This window comes from Thermobia domestica, chromosome 10, assembly GCF_964235325.1.
Source record: "Thermobia domestica chromosome 10, izTheDome1.hap1.1, whole genome shotgun sequence".
Lineage (NCBI taxonomy): Eukaryota > Metazoa > Arthropoda > Insecta > Zygentoma > Lepismatidae > Thermobia > Thermobia domestica.
Genome location: NC_137463.1, coordinates 31,475,209 through 31,497,175, shown reverse-complemented (window position 1 = coordinate 31,497,175; position 21,967 = coordinate 31,475,209). Strand labels below are relative to the sequence as shown.

Below are 21,967 nucleotides of genomic sequence, written 5' to 3'. Positions count from 1 at the left end.
CCTGATATCTCCAGCAGTATCAGTCTGTGTGTGGAGGGGCGAAGAATTTGAGCAAGGGGGCCTGGCCCCCTAGGCCTTCCCTTGGCTTCGCCACTGAATAAGAGAGTCTTTGTTTTTATGACTCCAACCCAGTGGTTAAAGTGAGGCGGTATGAGCCGGTTATGCATCCGAAAATTCGAAAATCGGCCGGTATGGAATACCGGTAAAAATAACTTATTTAAATTGTAATTGGCGTGCAGAAAAGAAAACAGATTTTACACACAATAATAAGTACGACGTTAACATTGACTCAACAAATATATCTGTACTATCAAAGATTTCGTTGCTGCTGCTTCGAAAGTAAATATCATTCCCCATTACCCTATTCAGTGGCAGAATTTGTGCTCTTGATTTTTTCAACATTTGTGTGAGCAATTCTACCTCTCTCTCTCAAAAAAAAAAAAAATAAATAAAATAAAATAAAATAAATAAATAAATAAAAAAATAACTATCGTACCACCCGCCTAGAATGCTTAACCTGACAGGACTCTTTTTAAAATACAGGATTATTCTTTTCACATTGTCTGGACTTCTGTGTTTATAATTATAAGAAAATTAGTGTTGACCAGGAGACGAGATGAGACCAGAAGAATTTTTTTGAAAATGGAAATTAGATTGGAAAGGATCATTAAATACTAGTGGAATACAATACAATACAATGGAATACAACGGAAAACAATATTCATTGAATACTAAGATGATGATAGGTGGGGAGTAAAACATTTACAAATTACTCATTTGCTGCAACAGTGACACAACTCAAAAATCGCAACTTTTCAGGAGACGAGTTTAAAAGGTTTCAACATGTTATACTTTCAACAGTAATTTACATAAAGAAACTGCTTCCTCTAAGCCAATTTTCCAATTTCAGACGTCTCGCTCTAGAAATAGAAAGTAGATGCATAACGGGTTTTCTTCTTCCCATTGACTCAATAAGAGTTATTTTTGAGTTGTGTCTCTGTTGTCACTATTGAGTTCTCTCTCTCTCTCTCTCTCCCTCTCTCTCTCTACATTTTCATGTAAAAATGGTTAAAAAATGTCAGGAGTAGAGATGCTCTTTATGGTTCTGTCAAAATTACTGCTCTAAGTGGTCATATTTGTTCCATACCGTCACCTCCTCTAATATCACTTTAAGTACTGCTCCAACCTCTATACTTACTTACGTCCGTGGCTATACATCCCCCCCCCCTTCCCAGACCAGTCCAGCCCGAATAGCTACATGAAAAGTTCCGACATTTTTGCTTTGAAAATGTGGTAACCCTTTCTCGGGGATTCGGATTCGGGAGGCATCTTACGTTAGATGAGTAGGTAGCTACTAAAACGATGGTAGTGTTAACAAATCCTTTCCTACTGTAAAATTCCCCGGCAATGTTGAAATTTTCAGTTTCTTTGTTTATGTATTTACTTACTATTCGGAATTTAGCTTTATATGTATATACTGTATATATATATATATATATATATATATATATATATATATATATATATATATATATATATTGTTATTTTGCAGCAGACAAAGAGAAATCTAGTTTTTATAACTCTACCCTGATTCCTCCAAATACTTCTTCAGTCAGTCCATTGGTTAGCAGTATTGGTGGCGAGTCAACTCCAGGTTTGTATTAAGTAACATTTTTGTTTTTTTGTTTTTTTTTTTTTTAAAGTTGTAACCTTACTTACACTCGCTATCATAGTGATGAATAGTTTTAATACTAAATCTTTCAGTTTAACGTCCTACGATTATGGTCTTCAGGCAAAGGGAGACGATGAATTAAAGCAAGTGAATGATGATGGAAGAATTGGTGGAATGAAAATGTGCGAGGAAACCAGAGTATCCATGAAAACCCACGGACACGATGTTGTCCACCAGAAACCTGGTCGGAGATCGAACCAGGGACCCCACGCACCAGAGGTAAGCGCTCTACCACTGAGCCACCGTACTCCCTTTAATACTAAAAGAACGTGTCTTATACAGGGTGTTCAGAAAGTAACTTTGCAGTGCCATGTTGTAGTGTGCTAAGTATTGACTGATATGATTGTCAAATAGTAATACAACATTTTCCATTGTTTAACATATTTGAACCATATTTGACCAGGTATTTGTATTTGTTCACAGGTCCGGTTTGATTGAAGACCAACATCTTGTGACATCATTGCGATCCAGGTTATCATGTTGTCAATTAAACAAAGAGTGCTTCTTATGGAGCATGTGTTCCGCAATGGAGACAAGTTTACCTCAGCAGTAGAAGCTGCATTTGGAGCAAAGTTCCCAGGAGTATAGATGCCTAACCGCAATGCTGTACGGAACCTCACCACCAAGTTTCCAAAGATCGGGAGTGTTCATAATGCTCCAAAATCAGGTACACCATCCACAGCCACATCCGCAGAGAAGGTGGCAGAAGTGCAAGACGTGATGCTGCACAGTCCAAAGAAATCGGTTAGACGGCTACCTCAGCAGGCCCACGTGTCCGTGGGTTCCACTCACAAAATTCTCCGGAAGTCACTGTCCATGTATCCGTACAAAATTTCGATCGTGCATGAACTGAGAGACCGATCGCCCGGCGCGTGTGGAATTTTGCAACTGGCTCCTATCCTTTCTGTAGGGCAATGGTGAGGGGATTCTTGACAAAACGTTTTTAACGGATGAGGCATGGTTTTACCTCTCCGGTTACGTGAATAGCCAGAATGGTCGTGTGTGGAGTACGAAGAATCCGCATGAATTTCGTGTGTCCCCACTGCATGATCAAAAGGTTGGTGTTTGGTGCGCCATGACTCGTAAACGCATTATTGGTCCCATCTTCTTTTAGGACACCATAAATGCAGAACGGTACTGCACTTCCATTCTGGAGCCCTTCCTAGATGAACTGAATGAGGACGAAATTGAGAATGCCTGGTTCCAACAGGATGGGAAGACTGCACATACCGCCCACAAGGCGATGAGCTGTTTACAGGACATCCGCATCATCTCGGTGACCGCATCATCTCTCGAGGACTCTGGCCTCGGCGTTCACCAGACTTAACACCACTGGATTACTTTCTATGGGGTACGATGAAGGGAAAGGCGTATGAAGGCAATCCGCACACCATACAAGAACTCCAAGCTGCACTGATACGTCACATTCAGAACATAACTCCCGATGTTCTGCACAACGTCTTCAAGAATATGGAGAAACATGTGCAACTGTGTCTTCAAGTGCAAGAGGATCACTTTCAGCATCTCTTATAACTTCCATGACATTAAAGTTTAGCTTCAAGTTAATTTCAGTCGTTTAAAGTGGTTTATGGAAAATAAAATACGGCAAGTTATGAACTGCATAGTTACTTTCTGAACACCCAGAACTGATCTGCAATCAACTTAGAATAAGGAAACAATTATATTAGGGACGGCCAAAATTTTTCGAAATCCGAAACATTATTTTTCGGAATCGGAAATTGCACTTTCCGGATTTCGGAAAAATCCAGATTCCGAAATTGGTCATCCCTTTTGTTTTTTTCGGTTTTGGCCCAGTGTCGTAAGGCAAATGGAAATTATTTGAATTAAGGAGTATCTTTCTGGCGTCAAAAGTAATGTAATCGGGAGCCAATATTATATTATAGGAGAAGTTAATTAAGCATGACGTAACATAAATAGCCAAAAATACCACAGATTTTTATTATATAATGGTATGATAGCAGAGCCCGTGAGTGACAGTTGTGTGCAGAAAACTCTCATAAAGAAGCGAGCACGCCTTTGGTGCAAAGTCCCGCGTTCGTATCCCGGTGAGAAATCATTGAAATTTGAAAGCCGATTTTCACTTTAAACTGTAGGTCCATGTCTCATATAGCCCTAGTTTTTACAACGAACGCTACTCTACAACAAACAAACATATAAGTACGGAAGAATGTGGGTAGCCATGGTTTCTTCTCTAAGCAAAGCAAACATTCGTTATTACTAATATGTCCGTGGGTTTTCTGGGTGTTTACTCTTTCCTCACATATTCTAATTTTATCAGTTCTTTCATTATCATTTGTTTTCACTAATCATCCGTCTTCTTAAGCCCAAAGGGCAGATCTGTAGGGCCTCTTTCACACTACACGCCGTCCGTGAAGGGCGCAGTGCCGTGTGTACAAAAGTTATGTCATAAAACATACGGCTTTTGTGGTAAACATCACGGCAGCTTTTTTGCCAGCCAAACTAATGTGTCGTTTTTATAATAGAGACTGTATGGATGATCGAGGTAGGTTATTATATTTGTACTGGTTCTACTTAAAATCTAAAAGACGAAGGCACAAAGGAAGAAAATGGGTTTATTTCTTGAATATTCAAAGATCTGTAGCTGGTGCATTTGTGCTATTATTTAGTGACTTAAGAAGTGATGAAACGATTTTTTATAATTATTTTCGTATGTCGATAGCAACCTTTGATGAGTTGTTAGACGAAATAAAAAGACAGATTTTAAGGCAAAATCCCGCTTAAGACATGCCATTTCACCGACTGAAAGACTTGCCGTAGCTCTGAGGTATAGTTGGAAATTCTAGTTGGAATTGAGGTATAGTTTCGAAAATGTTTAATGTTCATATTTACACGTTTGTATGCAATTGTAAATGGTTTAGAAACTATATATCCCAAGTAATAAAATATCACATTTAATTTTAAAAAACAGGATATAAATCACATTCTCCGAAGTATCAATAATACAAGATTAAACTATAGAATTTTATCAGGCACACGCCGTCTAGTCTGCAGAGCGACAATAGTAATCAACATGTCGTGTACGGTGGGGAGCCGAGCATCGTCTTGAAGGATGGCGTGATGTTTACGGCAGCCGCATGCGGCGAAACGCCGTGGATAATCTGAAAAGCCTCATATATACTAATGGTAATCAAATAATCACAGCGCCTATAAATGCCAGATGCGGCACGCGGCAAACGCCGGACAGTCTGAAAGAGGCGTAAGACTTAAACTGAATATTTCATTTTCCTATCACTAATCTATGTTACAGTTTCGGTAATATATCATTGCCTTCATCAGAGAACTGCAACATAGATTAGTAATAATAATTATTGTTTGCTTTGGTTGGATTTTATTTTATTTTATTTTTTTTAAGTTCGACGTAGTGGATTCAGAGCTAGAATGAGCAGTTACATATATGCTGAAGAGAGCATCATTTAATTTCAGGCGGTGCGTCAGAAAATACCCGTACGTGGACATCAAAGCCAATAAAGTGTAAGAAATGTGGAATCTTTGTCTTCACAAGACCTATAGCCAAACCAACTATAATTACTCATCTTTTGGCTGCTCTATTATGTCTCTCCGGGTAAGAAATTATTATTATTATTACTATTATTGTAGTTTTCAAGCAGATTTACTTTTTAATCATAAGCTAACAGGACAAATATTATATATATATATATATATATATATATATATATATATATATATATATATATATATATATATATATATATATATATATATATAGTGGCGGATCCAGGATATGATCAAGGGAGGGGCTAAACCATAGTTTGCCGTTTTATCCAGTGTAAAGCAGGATTGAAGCCCATTTTATCCAGTGTGCATCTGAGCGTCAAGGGGGGTCTATGGCCCCCTTAGATCCGCCCTTATATATATATATATATATATATATATATATATATATATATATATATATATACGCTTGTGACTGAGGCGTATCTAGTAGCATCTGATTGAATAACTGTTATGGTTTTGTCCGGCTGGATTAGTACTCATCCATCAGAATATCCACGATGCGGTTAAGCTTTGGGGACGAGCTGTCGAAATTTTACTTTTGCTCTGGACGTTCGTAGAATTTTATAAAGCAAATAAATAAATTTCAACATTTAAAAAATGGTTCTTATACAAGTTTGATTAGGTTTAGGTTATCTTTTTTGTTTTATTCTGAATTTTGTACACAGTATCTTCACATCCAACGAGTCAAGCTTATCCGGATATGGATTAAGAGTTACAAAATGACTCAATCTTGCCTGATCATTGTGGAACTCAGGTATGTTTGGAAACGCCGCAATGTTGAGAAAATTCTCTCAGCAGTTGCAGACGTCGCCGGCATGGCAAGCAGGAGACGAAGAATTTTCAACACTTCAGAAAACAACTCTCTCTGTTTCTTAACGGAGTTTCTTGAAGTTTTCAAACAGAACTTTTAGATTTTTTGAAGTGGGAAAGGTGGTAAGTAACAGCTGTATTGTGAGTATAGTCAGTTCAGCTTGACACGGAACTCTCTTAAAATGTCGCTAAAGGGCAAAATATCTTAATTCTACCTCTGCAACGGGCAAAAGGTTCCGTAAGACCCAGCTGCAACGGGTAGTGTTATTCTTAACCGGCAAACTTCGTGCTGTAACGGGCAAAAGATCCACTAAAAGTGAACTTAGAGGGAAGAACTTTAAGAGACAAATAGAAAATTACTTATTTGTACATTTTTTGTACGAACTGTATAAACATCTTTCATTATAAAAAGTGAGAAAAAACACTCGTGTACTGTTACCCTATCGAATATTACATTATCATTGTTTAGACCACTATTGCACCCAGCTCCACAATCGAAATTAATGTACTTTCTAGGTGGTTATGTGTAACTTCTTTGAAAAATACTCACTTTTGTTTCTTTTGTTTTGAAACTAGTTTGAGTTGTGGTTGCTGTTTAGTTCCATATTGTATAGACAAATGGCACAGAGTCGAACACTACTGTCCCAGATGCCATATTCTTCTGAGATCCTACGAATAACAAGGAATAGTAGCGAAGCTTAGGAGTACATTAGTTGTATGTTTCGTCACGGAAGTAGTATATACACAATTACTACTTACGTTATTTAATAAACTATATGAAATAATATGTTAACTGTGTTATTCGTAGTGGCCACATGATGATTGAGAGAATGGAAAATAATATTATTTCACAGTACTTTTTAAATTGTGTTTTATGTAATAATTATATAAATAGGGCCTATTTATATTAAGGACGTTTCTCCTCACTCCATATTTGAAGGCCTTGATGGAAAAAGGGGAATCCTAGAATGTACGAAGGTCGGTCAAAAAGTAAAGCACAATCTCACTCAGCAATGGCAAGCACTACAGAAATAAAAATTTTCTAAGTAGAAACATCGGGACTTTACCACTCAACCTATACCTAAATGCTGTTGCAGATAAACCACCGTGGATGATTACTGTGACACCCGACTACCCCAACATGTAGTGATCGAATTCCTCTACACATCCGGGCATAAATCAGCAAAATCGATTCACAGTAAGTTGTTGCGAGACGATGTTGACAACACAATGGATCAAAATATTGTATGTCCATGATTTACTGTGTGCGTAAGGAAAGATGGCTTCCGACAGTTGCGTAGAGCACGTGGAGTTTTGGAGGCGCTGTTGCCAGAGGCTCCGCAACAGAAACAGCAGCTCTGGCGACAAACTTAAGACGTTTAACAAATCGTCTCAACTATCGGCAACAGCGCGATCAATGACTTTCGTTACCTAGCAACAGCGTGAAAGAATACTGCTGTGATTGGCGAACAATCCTCCCTTCTCGTTTTGTTTGCAACATGTGCAGCTATCTGTCTGTCAGAGGCCACCTTTTAGTAACTTGATAATAGGCGGATGCTACCCCTTTGTTCACTCGAATTTCCCCCTATCTAATAATAGAAATATATTATTGAGTTTCTCAACATGAACAAATAATTACAAAAATTTGCTGGTTGCGAAATGGGAAAAGTGTATGGCTGCAGCCGAAATTACTTTTACTAATCATGGTGTGTTACTACCTTTTTTTTTCTTCTTCAATTTCTTTCCTTGAAAGTGGCACATGTCTCCGGACATTTTAATCACACCAACCTAATACTTAACAACAAATATAACTTTCATTTGTTCTGCCTGTCTTTACTTCTTCCATATAGACCTAAATACTTTTAGCATTGATCCATTTCATCCCCACAAAATATTAGGGAGACGCTCCCCCGCCACAGACGCCGATGCATGGAGTAATCACATGTAATGAAACCTGCCTGTTTGCAAAACTGAAGGCTCATCTGCATGAGAAACAATTTTGAGATAACGAACTCGTTAGTTGTGTGAGAAAAGGTGTAACAACCAACATCAATAGCTTCATTAACGTGCATTCGTTAATGAAAACAAAGACGGCTGCAGTGCAGTGAAGCAACTGAATCACTTATTGAGTAACTGTTCCAAAACTCTAGTAGTTACCATTATGGAGCTATTATGCGTTACTTTTGACCACCCTTTGTACTTATATGTATCCTTTAAAAAATTAAAAAATAATTTAAAAAAAAAAAAGTCTCAGTTTCGATTCTCTATGGCTTTCTGGGAAACAGGTGATAGTACTTCTTGAATGGCTTTCCAACCAATAACAAGGTGAGCAGTGTTGCATATTATGACACATTGCTTCGGCACAGAATACAGCTGAGAAGGCCAATGGACAAGTGGAATGTTGCTGCTCCATGACAATGCACGTTTTAACGTTTTCGAAACCTTGGATATACAGTTGTACAGTCAGCGACAAAAGTTCTTTTCATTGCTGAAATTAGCTTCGTACATAACTTCAGAATGGAAGGACAATTTGATACAGTTTTCAGTAAATTAAAAAGAATGTAATTTTGTGTATGTTCCTGCCATACCACCGTTATTACCAAAATAAATTTAATCAAATAGAAAGAACTTTTATCGCTGTCTGTACCACATCCTCCACTTCCCAGACCTTGTTCTATCTACTTTAACAAAATGAAGGAATTCTCTCTGATGAACTCATATTGCTGTTCGCGAGTGATCCGACATTTCCGAAAACAGTGATGCTCCAAGGTCACCAAGAAGCTGCCTTAACGGTGAGTGGATTTAGGAAAGGAATATGAGAAACAATCCGTCTTAGTTTTCTAGTCGATAAAACATTTACCAAAATTACAAGGTCATTCAATATTAAGTTACTCTTGTACTAAAATACATACATTGGGTGAAAAAAATGCTACAAGTAATTACTGACTAAGAAACGATTTTATTACATGTATAATACATTTAACATTTTACAAAAGAACATTTTTGAGCAATATTTTCTCTTGTGTATTCACACATGGGAACAATACAAAACAGGAGGGGAGAGGAGGGGCAAGGGAGTACACCACGATTTGTAACTGGAGCCAGATAGTAAATGAGTATTTGCTTTGCAGTTATGACACGAAAAAAAATATATATAAAGTCTTTCTCTTTGTTCCCATTAAAAAAAAAAAGAAAAAGAATTTCATCTGAAACAAAAAAAATCATTGAGAGAAACGTACATGATTCTAACAATATGTTAAAATCTGATAACCTGAGCAGGATGGCTCCAAAAATATGAACTCAAATACAATCGCAGAAATGTCCTTGGAACATATCTACAATATGGCATACTTCAATGAGACACGTATTATACAGGCATTCCATTAGACAATAAATAATTGTACATACAAATAGAACGTTTCTCCCTTGTATAGTCGACATCATATTATATAATAATAATAATAATAATAATGCTATAATAATAATAATTAAGATTTCATGGAATCAAAAATATCATGAGGAACTATTTTATTCAAAAATTTAAAATGTTCAAAAAAATAACAATTACTATTTTCCCCACAGTTTCTCTGGGAGAACTGTTTCAAAGAAATATTTTTAAATACAAATAAAAATAAACACAACGAAGTACACTCATTTAAGTGAAAATCTTATGATAAAAAAAAGAATGTACTAAGAAAATGAAAAATCTACTTTTTTCAGAAAAAAAAGCCAACAAAAAATTGTGCCGAAAAAAATAATGACAAAAGGGGAAAAATAAGCTATAGCCTGATCAAGAAGAGAAAATAAGCAATACCGATGTGGAAAAGAGTAAACAGCAAGGACGTTTCCTCTCCCAAAATACAAGTACACCTGAATTTTTCTCTCTTTTTTTTTCTTTTTTTTTTTCTTTATGCTCGCCACTGAAAAGGTGATGTCAAGTCCAGGCAGCAAACATTATGACATCCGTGGCGGGCTAGAGGTAATTACATAATACTGTATAAGAGGAGTTACATCTGTTCCCGTTCGAATTATGCATAATCAGGTTGAAATGAAAACCTATCTGGTACACTTACCATAAAATATGGTAATTACAAATTATACCGATATTTTATATTATATATATATATTTCCGTAGTACGTTTAATATAGAAACAGAAAAAAATGGAGGACGTAATTTTCTCATAAGAGGAAGAGAATTGAAAAATTTCAAGCATCTTCTTCAGTTCAGTGACTTCAAAATGCAAGCTATTTTATACGAAATTATGCTTAATTGAGACTTAATCCGTGTGTATACTACAGTAAGACGCATAATAATTCAAGAATCATTAGGAACTTAAAAAACAAAGTACTAATCAGAGTAATTACTTTCATTTGGATATATGCTGATTATTTTTCGTGTAAAAATTGGGAGAATATCTGAAATTTATCTTTAAAAGTAATAAAATAAAAAAACTACCGCCGAACGTTATTTTCTCTTCTTGCCTGGGCAAACAGCTCAATGAGGGTAGACGGTTCAGACTTAATCGCAGTTCACAGAGCACCACGTGACTTCACAACAAAGAGACACGCTTTTCTCTGCATATTGTCGCTTGTAAAACTTCATTAATATTAGTAGTTTGAGAAACCCAACGTGGAAGAAGTTTCCGACATTTTTTTCTTTCTAATTTTCTTTTCGAACTTATAGTTTGTTGATTTGCTTTCTAAAAGGAAGTACACTTTGAGGACTGCAGCAAATGCTATTACATTAAAGTTAATATATCTTTTTCTTTTGTCACGAGATTTAAGAAAGCACGCAGCAAGCGCGGTTCACAGGTTCTGTTTTTTTCTCCTTAAATTTCTGTTCTCAAACACAATTTCTTTTTCAATATTTTATAGTAATTACTATTTTGCTTCAACATCAAAGTCTAATACTAATAACTTAGTTTCTTCTGTTCCATTACGGCTGCCCACTGCACACACAAGTTTTGTTTCATTCGCACGAATACGCCACACAACACCACCACTGCCGCCGCTCTCTAATGCCACTAAGTTCCTGATAAATTCACCTGAAACAGTAACAGATCATTAGGGTTAAGTTATCTACATTTATATACTAAAACAAAAGTTTTTTTTTTTTTTTTTTTTTTTAGCTTATGTTGCGTTAATTTGTTAATTGGTCTAATGTGTTTCATCCATTAATCATCATGCGGACACCAATGGACACACAGCTTACTGTTTTTGCAGGTAAGTGCGTGTTCCGTGACAAAACACTAAAAATTATTGCACAATTGCCACTATTGGAAGAATATGGTTGTTAAGAAAACATAGTAAACATGAGAACATTCTTCTAGCACTAGCAGTTATCCAATAATTTCAGTTTTTAGTTTTATGCAGCGAGATAATGGAAAAAATGAAATGAAATCTTTTTAAGTTTTTACGTCCCACGTTTATGCTGGCTAGGCTAAAGGAGACGGTGATGAGAAATGAATGAAATACTGGAATGAACAAAGTGGGAGTAAACGGGAGAACAAGGAGAAACCTACGGACACTGTGTCCACCACAAAGTTCACTTGGCGCGAGCTAGGATCGAACCAAGGATCCCAAGTACCGAAGGTGAACGCTCTACCACTGAGCCACCACGGCTGCCCGAGGCTAATGGAGACAATGATGATGGGAGAGATGATAACAGTGGAATGAAGAAAGTGGGCGGGAACGGGAGAACACCGAGAAAACCCACAAGTCCATCTATCACGGGTGGGATCGAACCAGAAACCCCAACACTCCAGAGGTGAGCGCTCCACCACTGAGCCACCCCGGCTCCCAATAATTTCCAGTGTTGTCTCGCAAATTTATGGTACGAAATTTTAGGTAACACAATTAAAAGAACATGGACACAAGATCAAACAAATGTTGGAAAACTCAAGTTACCTATAAAAATAAGCTAGATCCCGATAGTGTCCACAGGACTGACGGACGAAATATATTGGACCAATTAATAAATGAACGCAAAATAAAGTAACAAAAGCTTTTATTTTATTACTATAAGTTGGGTAAAAATAAAATCTGTAACATTTCTGTATACGTGCTACAACTAAAAAGAAAATCATACGAATGAGAACTGTATTACTTCCAGTTTAGACAGAGGAATAATGGAAGAAGACACCTACTATTGAGACGATGAATTCATATCAGAAAATTCTACTCATCTGACCATTTTTTTCTCTGTGGGGATCCAATATTGAAACCGGAAGTGGCACATTTCATGGAAAATATTTTTTTGGGACGCTAAATCCATATAAAAAATCTCGATATCTATTACTGTTTTCTTTCTCTATGGGATCCAATATTGAAACCGGAAATTATAGTGCATTCCTACAACTTCTTTCAATAGAGGACTATCATCTTCGGAGGTGGTACCTATTTCTAGAGACATTGGTTTCATATAAAAAATCAGTTGCTCGCAATTGCAGTTTCTGCCTTACGATCATGGCTATTTGTATCGCTTTCAGTTTGAACAAAGGAATAATACTGGAGAGAGTCTGTTCTTGGGATGCTGAGTCCATATTGAAAACAAGTTTCTCACTATCTACCATTTTTGCTCTCATATCTGTCGACAGACAGACGAACGGACGGATTAGTCATTTCGTAAGAATCCCCCATACTTCTGCCTAGCCCAAGTTGGAAATATAAAACGTCCAATAGTTTTATATATTACTGTATTGACAGCAAATCTTCATTTTCATGACGATAAACTTTTAATCTTTAAATTTATATATCGAAAGGATGTGATTTCCAGTTTGAAGTTTACCTGTTCCTAATTAAAGGAACAGTCAAGCTATTCGATCTTCCAGCTTAACAAATAAATATATGAAGAAAATTGTATTCCAGCAGTGTCAGCAGTTCCAACTAACTGCCATGAATATTCCGATACTTTTACAGAAATGGTACTTAGTCCTTATGGTTTTAGAATGACACAAGAAATCCGTTAATAACAATGGTAGGAAGAATATCAAAGACATTTTCTACAAACTGCTAACTTTTCAATGGCAATACAAAATGTGTTCGCTGTTAGAATCTTCCTATGTTAAGTTCAGGCTCCTCCTTAACCTGCAAATTTATTTAGCCACGTCAACGCTGTTTTCGCATTTCACTCAACTTGCCTGTTTTCTGTCTAAATGCAATTCCATTGCAATTACGTAGGCAAGGCCACTAACTTGTACATAGGGACAAGATGGCAAGTTATCTTTTCCTGGTAGTTTAAACGGATATAGGGAACATTTGGAACTAGATAGTTAAACGTTAGCTTGAGATTACGATTAGGCTTACCATGTATACAAAAGCTAGAAAATATGGTTTCCTACAGAAATTTGATATCTATAATAACAAAATATGTCAACATATCTGTAGTATACATGTTACATTTTGAAATATTTCACATTAAAAAAAGTATGCTCGTAAAATAACCAAAAGAGTAAAACAAAATTACGCAAAAATTAGAAGAAATACAAAACTGAGGTATTTGACCCAAGATAATAAGCCACGTATAACTTTACAGAAAACGAGAACGTAAGCTACAGAGGACACAACAAACTTTTTCAGGTTAATATAGATATACAACAAATGAAATTGTGAAGTATATTCTAGATATGAAATCGCAGAGTCTACAGTTAGTGGGAAAATGTAATTTTCGCGTGACACGAGTTTTAACTAGTACACCCCAAAGTCAAATAATACGAGGGTGGATTGGAAAGTTCGTGACCTGACTAGGAAGGAAGCAATTATTTTATTTGTGTATGCATTAGCTGCGTAGCTATATCCGTTGGTAGTCACTGTGTAAAATTTCATATCGCTATCGTTTCAGGTGAGGAATGTATAAGGCGCTAAGTTGGCGGAGTGACGGAAATTTATGACATGGAGAAAATCGAGCATCAAGCTGCTGTTATCTGCATAAAAAGGGCGTTAACACCACGGGAAATTCATTTGGACATGGTAGAGATGTTAGAAGACTCCCTCGTATTCCATGGTGAAAAAGTGGGTAATTGAATTTAAGCGTGGTAGAACCAATATTGAAGATGGCCCCCGCAATGACAAGCTTTCACCGTCGAGCATTCCAGAAAATATCAATAAAATTTGTGACCTGATAGTGAATGACTGCAGAATCAAAATCTTGAGAGACTGCGGGTATTTTCTATGAGCGAGAACAAAGCATTATCGTAAACGTATTACGGTTTTCTAAGGTGTCCGCGAGATGGGTATCCAAGTTACTTTCAGTTGAACACAAACGCAATCGACTCACCCCTTCCCGTGACTGTTTGGAATTGTTTGAAAGTGATCCGGAGAAGTTTATTGGCAGATATGTGACTATGGACGAGACATAGGTACACCATCATACCCCGGAATCAAAACAACAATCAAAGCAATGGAAACGACCTGGATCTCCTGTCCCAAAGAAGGCCAAACAAGTTTTGTCGGCAAAAAAGGTTACGGCATCAATTTGTTTGGGATGCTAGGGGTATTATCTTGATTGATTTCTTGGAAAAGGGAAAGACTGTCACTCCTGAATACTACTGCACCCTTCTGCGAAGTTTGCGTGAGGAAATCAGAATTAAAAGGCCACGAATGCTGTAACGAAAGGTTGTTTCACCAGGACAACGCTCGCGCTTGCACGTCCTTTGCATTCATGGCAGAAATTCATTTCTATGGGTTCGGACTGTTGCCACACCCGCCCTATTCGCCTGATCTGGCCCCCTCGAACTTTCACTTGTTTAGAAACCTGTATATATATATATATATATATATTTTTTTTTTGGGGGGGGGGCAGCGATTTTCTTCGGATGAAGAGGTGAAAAATGCTGTAGTGGGATATTTTGCAAAGGTCGAGGAATCATGTTTTAAAAGTGGTAAAAAGAAAGCGTAAGAAGTGATGTGAAGGAGTGATGTATATCTCGGACGAGGAAAATTGCGTGGAAAAATAAAACGGAACTTATCCAAATATTTTCTAATTTTGTGGGTCAGGCCACGAACTTTCCAATCCACCCTCGTATTAATAATATTAATAAATTGAAAAATCTCACTGAAAGATTAAAATGACAACTAACTAGCATAATGCCTTACCTGTTTTCACATCCCACAACTTTACTGTTCCATCGTCTGACGAAGTAATAACAAATTTGTTATTGAACTGCAAACATGTAACTGCTGATTGATGTTTGTTGGGACCTGTTAACAAATGGTTGAAAAATAATAAAATAAATAAATAATAATAATAATACGAAAAGATTGTGTAGTTTTACACAATTACTCGTATATCACAGAAAACATTGTGATCATTTTAATACGTTAAATTGCATACTTAAATACAAATATTAATGCACAATGCTTTATCGTCAATTAATCGTTGTACTTATTAATCTATTCATCGTTGTTTAATTTTATAACCACTTCTACATTTTATAAAATAATGTATAAATTTTACTCAATTTTATGGTAGAATAAAACCTATTAACCTATTGGATCTGCAATTTCCCATTAGACATGTATTATTAATTACACTGTAAGAGGCCATCTAATTTATATTTGAACTTCGATGCACTTTAGCTATTTATTCCTCGGCGGAACCTCATGTGGTTCGAAACCTCGCGTTAAGCTGTAGGTCAATGTCTCTCACATGGCCTCGATGCTGAAAAAAATGATAAACTCGAATCCAACCAACCAACCAATTCTGTGTCTTGGCTATCTGAAATGACATTCGGAGATATATATGTACAATGAAGCGTGTACATGATTAATCTTGCACTCTTTATTTATTTATTTATTTATTTTAATTATTTTTTTTTTTTCTTTTTCGAAACGTAAAAGATATATTCCCACAACATCCTAGTGTTTTCAACAGGCAAATGATTAGTACAAAGAGTGAAAATACAAAGCAACTCGTACAAAAATTTAAAGGCCACATAATTTAGTGACTTCGATGTCTACATAGCTCACATTCCGCACTAATTCTAGAAGCCCATTGCTCTCACGAAGCTATGAGATGCGTATTATATGTTTGCATTTCCATTCGTGACTAATATCGATTACTATTTTTAAAATAGTCTGATTAAGATTTCGTCTTGTTACGGTCTCATTTTCACAGTATCTTGGAGATTCTGTTTATAAATATCACTAATTAGTTTAATAATGTAATATGAAATTCTGGATTCTCTTGTACAGAGGTTGATTCATTTATATTGAACCGAATTCAATGTGCAACTGTACTGCGCATGTGCAACCCCATCGACGTAATACTGTCACGAGGCAACCAAACGCAGTAGAGCAATGTGGTCGAACGTAGTCTGATGTTGCCGAAACAGAACAGATTCTGGAAGGAGTTTCATTGTGGTTCTTACCGAAACTAACTTCACGGCGTTGTTTATCGTAGAAATGTGTTAAGTTCGGCATAAGGCAACCTCCGAAAATCCCCACACACAGCATGTGATGGCCAGCAAATGCCGTACATCACAGGTGAAAATCAACCGTGCCATTTACAGATATTTACGACCCATGGTCGTTCGCAAGAGCAATGTGTATGCCTTGTCATGTAGCAGAGCGAAAAATGAACTGCAGGAGCTTGTATGGAAGGTCATTTCGCGGGTAATCAGTGGAAGTTTGTTGTTACTCTTGATGAGGCGTAGATTACCTCAAAAACTATGGTAAAGTTTATGCCATTACATACAGATTTGTTGACGCCAAAGGCAGAAGCATGTTCTTTCACCAGTGTGCAGTTCCCTAAAAGGGTTCATTATTGTGACCGGTTTCTCGTACAGAGGCAAACTGCGTCTCCGAACGGTGGAATGAAACGTCAAAATCAATGCTGCAGTACTACCTGACTTATGTCCTGACTGAAATGTGCCAACATGAAATCTCGGCATTGTATGAACAAGACGTGAACCAAGTTAACTGCACCAAAAAAAGGCATCCAGCTATACGGAAAAACATTCCTGGAATTCTATCGCCTTATGAAAACAAAAACTGGAATTTCAGCAATTCCCGTCTTTGACATACCTTTCGAGAGTACATATGCCAGCTGAATGGACTATTGTGCTTTCGGACTCCTCCGCATGTCTCTGGCCTAAGGAAAGCCTGTAAAGAGGAGTGGGATGAAATACCCACGGCCCAGCTGCAACGCAGTTTCCTGCAATAGAAACTTCGATGCCAGGAGACAAGTCAGTAGAGTTGGCCTGAGATCGAACACAACCAATGATGGAAACACGGCATTTCCTAGGTAAGTGGCACATTCAAATTCGATTCGTTATAAATAAATCAACCTCCGTATAAGATAATACAAACAGGGACTGACAAGAATTCTAGAATATTATTTATTCCGTATCCTTACGGTGGAAATAAATCATTAAATAAAAGAACTGATGAACTGTTTTCATTTATCAAAATTCGTATTTCGAACTGGCAACTTCCGTTTCTGTTCTGAAGTTTCATGTGAGCACATCGAACTAATTATATCTTTAATCACATCTTAAGAAATTTTTTGACACTGTAAAGGATTCATATATACTGGAATCAGACTTTACAGGATTACCTAAGTCAAGTATTTTGCACTTATTTGGATCGAAAGTATCAGTAGCAGGATTTGGAAGCAGTTTTCTCAATACTATTTCCAGTGGTAAGTAAGTATCAATTTTTCAATTAAAAACGCGACTGCGAAGTATAAAAAGAGACAAATGCCTGTTGGGAATAGTTTCTCATTTTCTAACGATTTCTTGTAATTCCCAAGATCCTACCTTACGAAATACAGACCAGACAGCTTTAAGTATTTATAAAACAATGGAATTTGTATCCTTCTCCCTCTCTTTTGCAGGAAATTAGAATTCTCCAAGGAATGAACACGCAAATTACTACAAAACAATAATGGTATTCATAAATCAAAACACACTTCGTAAATACATAAATTAAAACAAGCTAACAGTTTTAGAAAGTACATGAAGTACAAGCAATTATGGTGAGGAAGATCTGACGTGGAAAATGGTTTCAAATGTTAATTTTATGTTTCTCCAATAAATTTTCGTGGGGTGCATAGGTGTACCGGTTACTTTATATTCTTTTAATATTCCATCAATTTATTTTATTTACACTTTTACTTCTCAATAAATGCTCTATCAGATGGAATTGGTTTAATTTATGACTGCTGGAAGGCTAAGAATGGTCATTTTTGACCTTCACCGGTCTCTGTGCTTAAGTATTATCGTTTCTATTTTGAGGTAACTATTCTGCCAAGTCTCCTCCGACCGACCAAAACTTAAGTTGGTCAGCAATGATTTTTACTCTAATTTTTGGTAAAAATCGACCAAGTATTCTGAGAAATAGACGTTTACATACACAACAGAACTATAGTGGCTCGCCGCAGGAGCCAATAATATGAATTTATTACATGGTATAATCAGTTAATAATCGAAGCCCGCTCTATATGAATTTAATATCTAAAATTATAGTGATCTCTATTATGAACCTATTTTTAGAACACTCATTTTATTTGTGCAATGGACTTATTTTCACTTCTGCATTTTCTTTCATTTTACGTTATAATGGACTCTGTTCACGTTTGAACCTCATCCGTGGGAATCGCAGCGATAACATCCTCTCATAGACTCTGTTTATACTTTATAATAATGCTCCAGCCAATGAGAGTACATGTGCAAACAAAATGAATAAAAATCTGTATGAATTGAGGGTTCGCCTGGATTCTAAACCCGTGGGCGGTGCTTCGTTTGAGAAGCGGGGAGAACGACACGCTATTGTTCAAGATGGACAAATAGCATTCGGACTTGCGTAGTCATTGCTAGTTAATTCTTCTGTGAATTAACCTAATACCACATAAGTACGTACGTAAATTGAAATTGTCACAAGTATAGTTATTTACACCATATATGTATTTGATTCCGGATTTTTCCATAGTGCTTTACATGTACACAGTTCGCCTATTATAGGTTTTCTTCTATATTATGTTCTTTCCAAGTAAACTTATATTGCTGAAGTTACTGTTTTTAATGTAACTCCTAATATTGTGATTTATTGCGGTTATTTGTGGCAAGGTTGGAACAAAACTTCATTTTGTTTGAATCACGTCACAATTTGCAGGAAAACAGCATTTGAGTGCAGATAGCTTTGTGAGCATTCAGGTTACCATTGGTGAAGCTATCAATGCACAAGTGCTGGATGGATTTTAAGTTCGAGTCCCGAGCTTGGTTATCACGTTTTCTTTTGCCATCCGCAGTGCATAATAAAATACACTAAACTAGAAATAAATACTTTTTTAAACATTCTTACTTCTAGAATGTATGAAAATTCATGTAAATTAATTTTACTCGCCTGCATGTTCCTTTGTAGTAAACAAATATTTAATAGCTTCTAAATATTTCGAAAAGCAGCACGGTTTTCTCTCATTGGTATACAATGGCATCTGATCAAACATCTGATGGAAGAATCTCTCCTATTTATTACTGTACGAACGTATTGTGGATCAATTAATGAAGTACAAAATCTGACTAGAAACCTTATCTGATGATGATCTAGCCATGTTGCTTTTCGAGCTATTTAGAAGCTATTTAAAGAACATGCAAATGAGTACAGTTTAGTAAGTAAATAAATCTTACCTGACAATGTTTGTAGGCACTGGCCTGTCACTATGTCCCAAACTTTGACTGTAGAATCAGCATTCCCTGATACAAGTATGTTATTGCGTAATTCCATTCCTGATGTTAACGACTGATGGCCCATAAGTGTATGGCGACACGCTCCCGTCTCCACTTCCCACACTCGAATACTAGTGTCTAACGACCCACTCACAACATGCACCCCGTCAAACTGAAAAACAAAACATTATTTTCTTAGATGAAAGTTCTTTTAAAGCGTTAACAAATAAAGTCTGATATGACAATGAATACAATATAATATTGAATATCTGAAAAAATATAAGTAAAAACTTTGACAATGAATATCTTAGGTAAAAAAAAAAAAAAAAAAAGTTCCTGGTTGACATCTCTTCCTTTTGAACTCTCATCCAACTCAAGTGATATCCGTCAAATGAAGTCTGTAGTTCTAGGTCCAATGTTTACGCCATGTAGGGTCAAAGCCACAGAAGCTGCTCGAGAGATTTGTGAAGTGTATGAAGAAAGAAAGAAAGAAAGAAAAAAAAACGATACCTCTTGGGACAGTTCAAAATTGGCTTAAGCTCTTCAAACATGTCAATTAAACCCTCAAAGACATCCGTTCGGTTCGATGAGGAGTGATTGAATCAGCTTATTCACGATGATCCACGCCAAATGACGAGAGAACCGGCAGAGATAACGGAATGCTTCCACAGTACCATACAGTGTCACTTTCACTGGATGGGAAATGTTCAAAAGTTGAGCGCATGGTTTCCGCATGCTTTAAACAACAACAACAACTGTCAACGAGCCACGATCTCCGCCAGTTTGCTTGCCCGTCAACGGTTAACTCATGAACACAAGAGCGATTTCTCTACTGAATTGTTACCGGTGACGAAAAATGGTGCCTGTACGTCAATATGATCCAGCGCAAAGAATGGTTTAGCCCCGACAAACGGGCGCAGTAAAACAAGCTCTTCATCCGCGCAAAACGATGTGCGTATAGTGGGGACGGGACGGCATGATCGACTACGAATTGCTGTGGTGTATTAACAATCTTAAAAAACCTTTTAGAAAGATCTTAAAGTAGCTTTTTCAACCAAACTGTTTTGACTTGTTTTAAAAGATAAACAATCACAAATATGAGATTATGATTTTCTCAGCTTTGCGCCCTTCGCCATCGCAGTTTATACGGAGTGTTACGTTGCCACATTTTCCTGGCGCGTATACACTCTCAGACGGACGGGTATTTAAACTTGTCACGCACACTGTCCGGCACTTTTTAGAGATATTTTTAAAATTTTGTCTCCACAGATTTTAAACCAATTTCTTAGAAATTAACATATACAGTAAATGTGCCAAATGTTCAAAATTAAAAAGCGAACTCTTATTTTGTTTGGATTTGCATGTGATGGTCCTCGAAAATTTGTTGCTTTTTGTCAGTTTTTCACTTATTGCACGCAGTACAAAATACACTTGCACAGAAACAAATACAAGCACAAACTTTATTATATGATACAACCTTAGTTGATATGTAATATTGAGTTTACACTTCACAGAAAATCTGTTTTCAGATCTAGGAGTCCCAATACTTCTTTTTAGTGTTGTACATTTCGAAGCACTTTACCACGCAAAAGTCCAACTTTATATATCAGACAATAAACCAGGGATGCAAATAAGCAACAAAAGTTTACTCGCCCAAGAAAAAAGTTACTAGCCCACATCACATAATAAAAATAATTTACTTAACTTCCGTATGATATTAAATACTCGCCCGCACCGATGAACCACTCGCCTCGGCCGAGTTGTTATTTGCATCCCTGCAATAAACGCTAATATTTATTAAAAACTTCCTTTCACCTTGCGGATGCTACGCACTTTGCATCTCCTTTGTCCTACTCTGTTAGGATTTGCAGATATTGGGGGAAACTCTCTATAGAAGGCCCCTTGCTACCAGCCTTCTACCGGGTGAAGGTTCCTGTACTTCAATGCCTGCTGAGTGCAGCAGTTTATCTGCTACATTCGCATAATAAGTTCGAAGTGCGATATGTTTTCCTGCTTTTTTCGTGTACAGTATGTGAGCATTGACATGTGTGATAAGTCAAACAGCAGAAAAAACAGCTTCTTCCACCACTTGACAGACTACTAATAGCTCTTGCGTAGTTGATTTGTAAAAATCGCGTAAAGCTGGCTTCCGTACAAGACACATGTGAATAATTAGTGTAAAAAGTTCCTTGTTTTCAATTGA

General features: G+C 36.8%; 2 protein-coding genes across 7 annotated transcripts in view; one reads left to right on the top strand and one right to left on the bottom strand.

The window, feature by feature from the left end:
- The window catches only part of LOC145661954 (lipopolysaccharide-induced tumor necrosis factor-alpha factor homolog), a 28,186-nt gene extending 21,299 nt beyond the window's left edge, over positions 1 to 6,887 (top strand). The window contains exons 3-5 of one of the 3 annotated variants that reach the window (XM_081727303.1): positions 1,556 to 1,654; positions 5,198 to 5,336; positions 6,677 to 6,887. In XM_081727303.1, the coding sequence (XP_081583429.1) occupies positions 1,556 to 1,654; positions 5,198 to 5,336; positions 6,677 to 6,779 (341 nt within the window). In that variant the 3' untranslated portion in view covers positions 6,780 to 6,887. Of the gene's footprint in view, positions 1 to 1,552; positions 1,655 to 5,197; positions 5,337 to 6,676 lie in introns of all 3 variants that reach the window. The other 2 variants (XM_081727302.1, XM_081727305.1) reach the window with 2 other exon arrangements.
- Positions 6,888 to 9,039: 2,152 nt separating this feature from the next.
- LOC145662399 (F-box/WD repeat-containing protein 7-like) overlaps positions 9,040 to 21,967 on the bottom strand; it is a 60,726-nt gene continuing 47,798 nt past the window's right edge. For all 4 annotated transcript variants that reach the window (XM_081727935.1, XM_081727937.1, XM_081727936.1 and 1 more), the window contains exons 10-12: positions 19,726 to 19,936; positions 15,194 to 15,298; positions 9,040 to 11,145 (exon numbers count right to left, since the gene is read on the bottom strand). In XM_081727935.1, the coding sequence (XP_081584061.1) occupies positions 10,982 to 11,145; positions 15,194 to 15,298; positions 19,726 to 19,936 (480 nt within the window). In that variant the 3' untranslated portion in view covers positions 9,040 to 10,981. The remainder of the gene's footprint in view (positions 11,146 to 15,193; positions 15,299 to 19,725; positions 19,937 to 21,967) is intronic.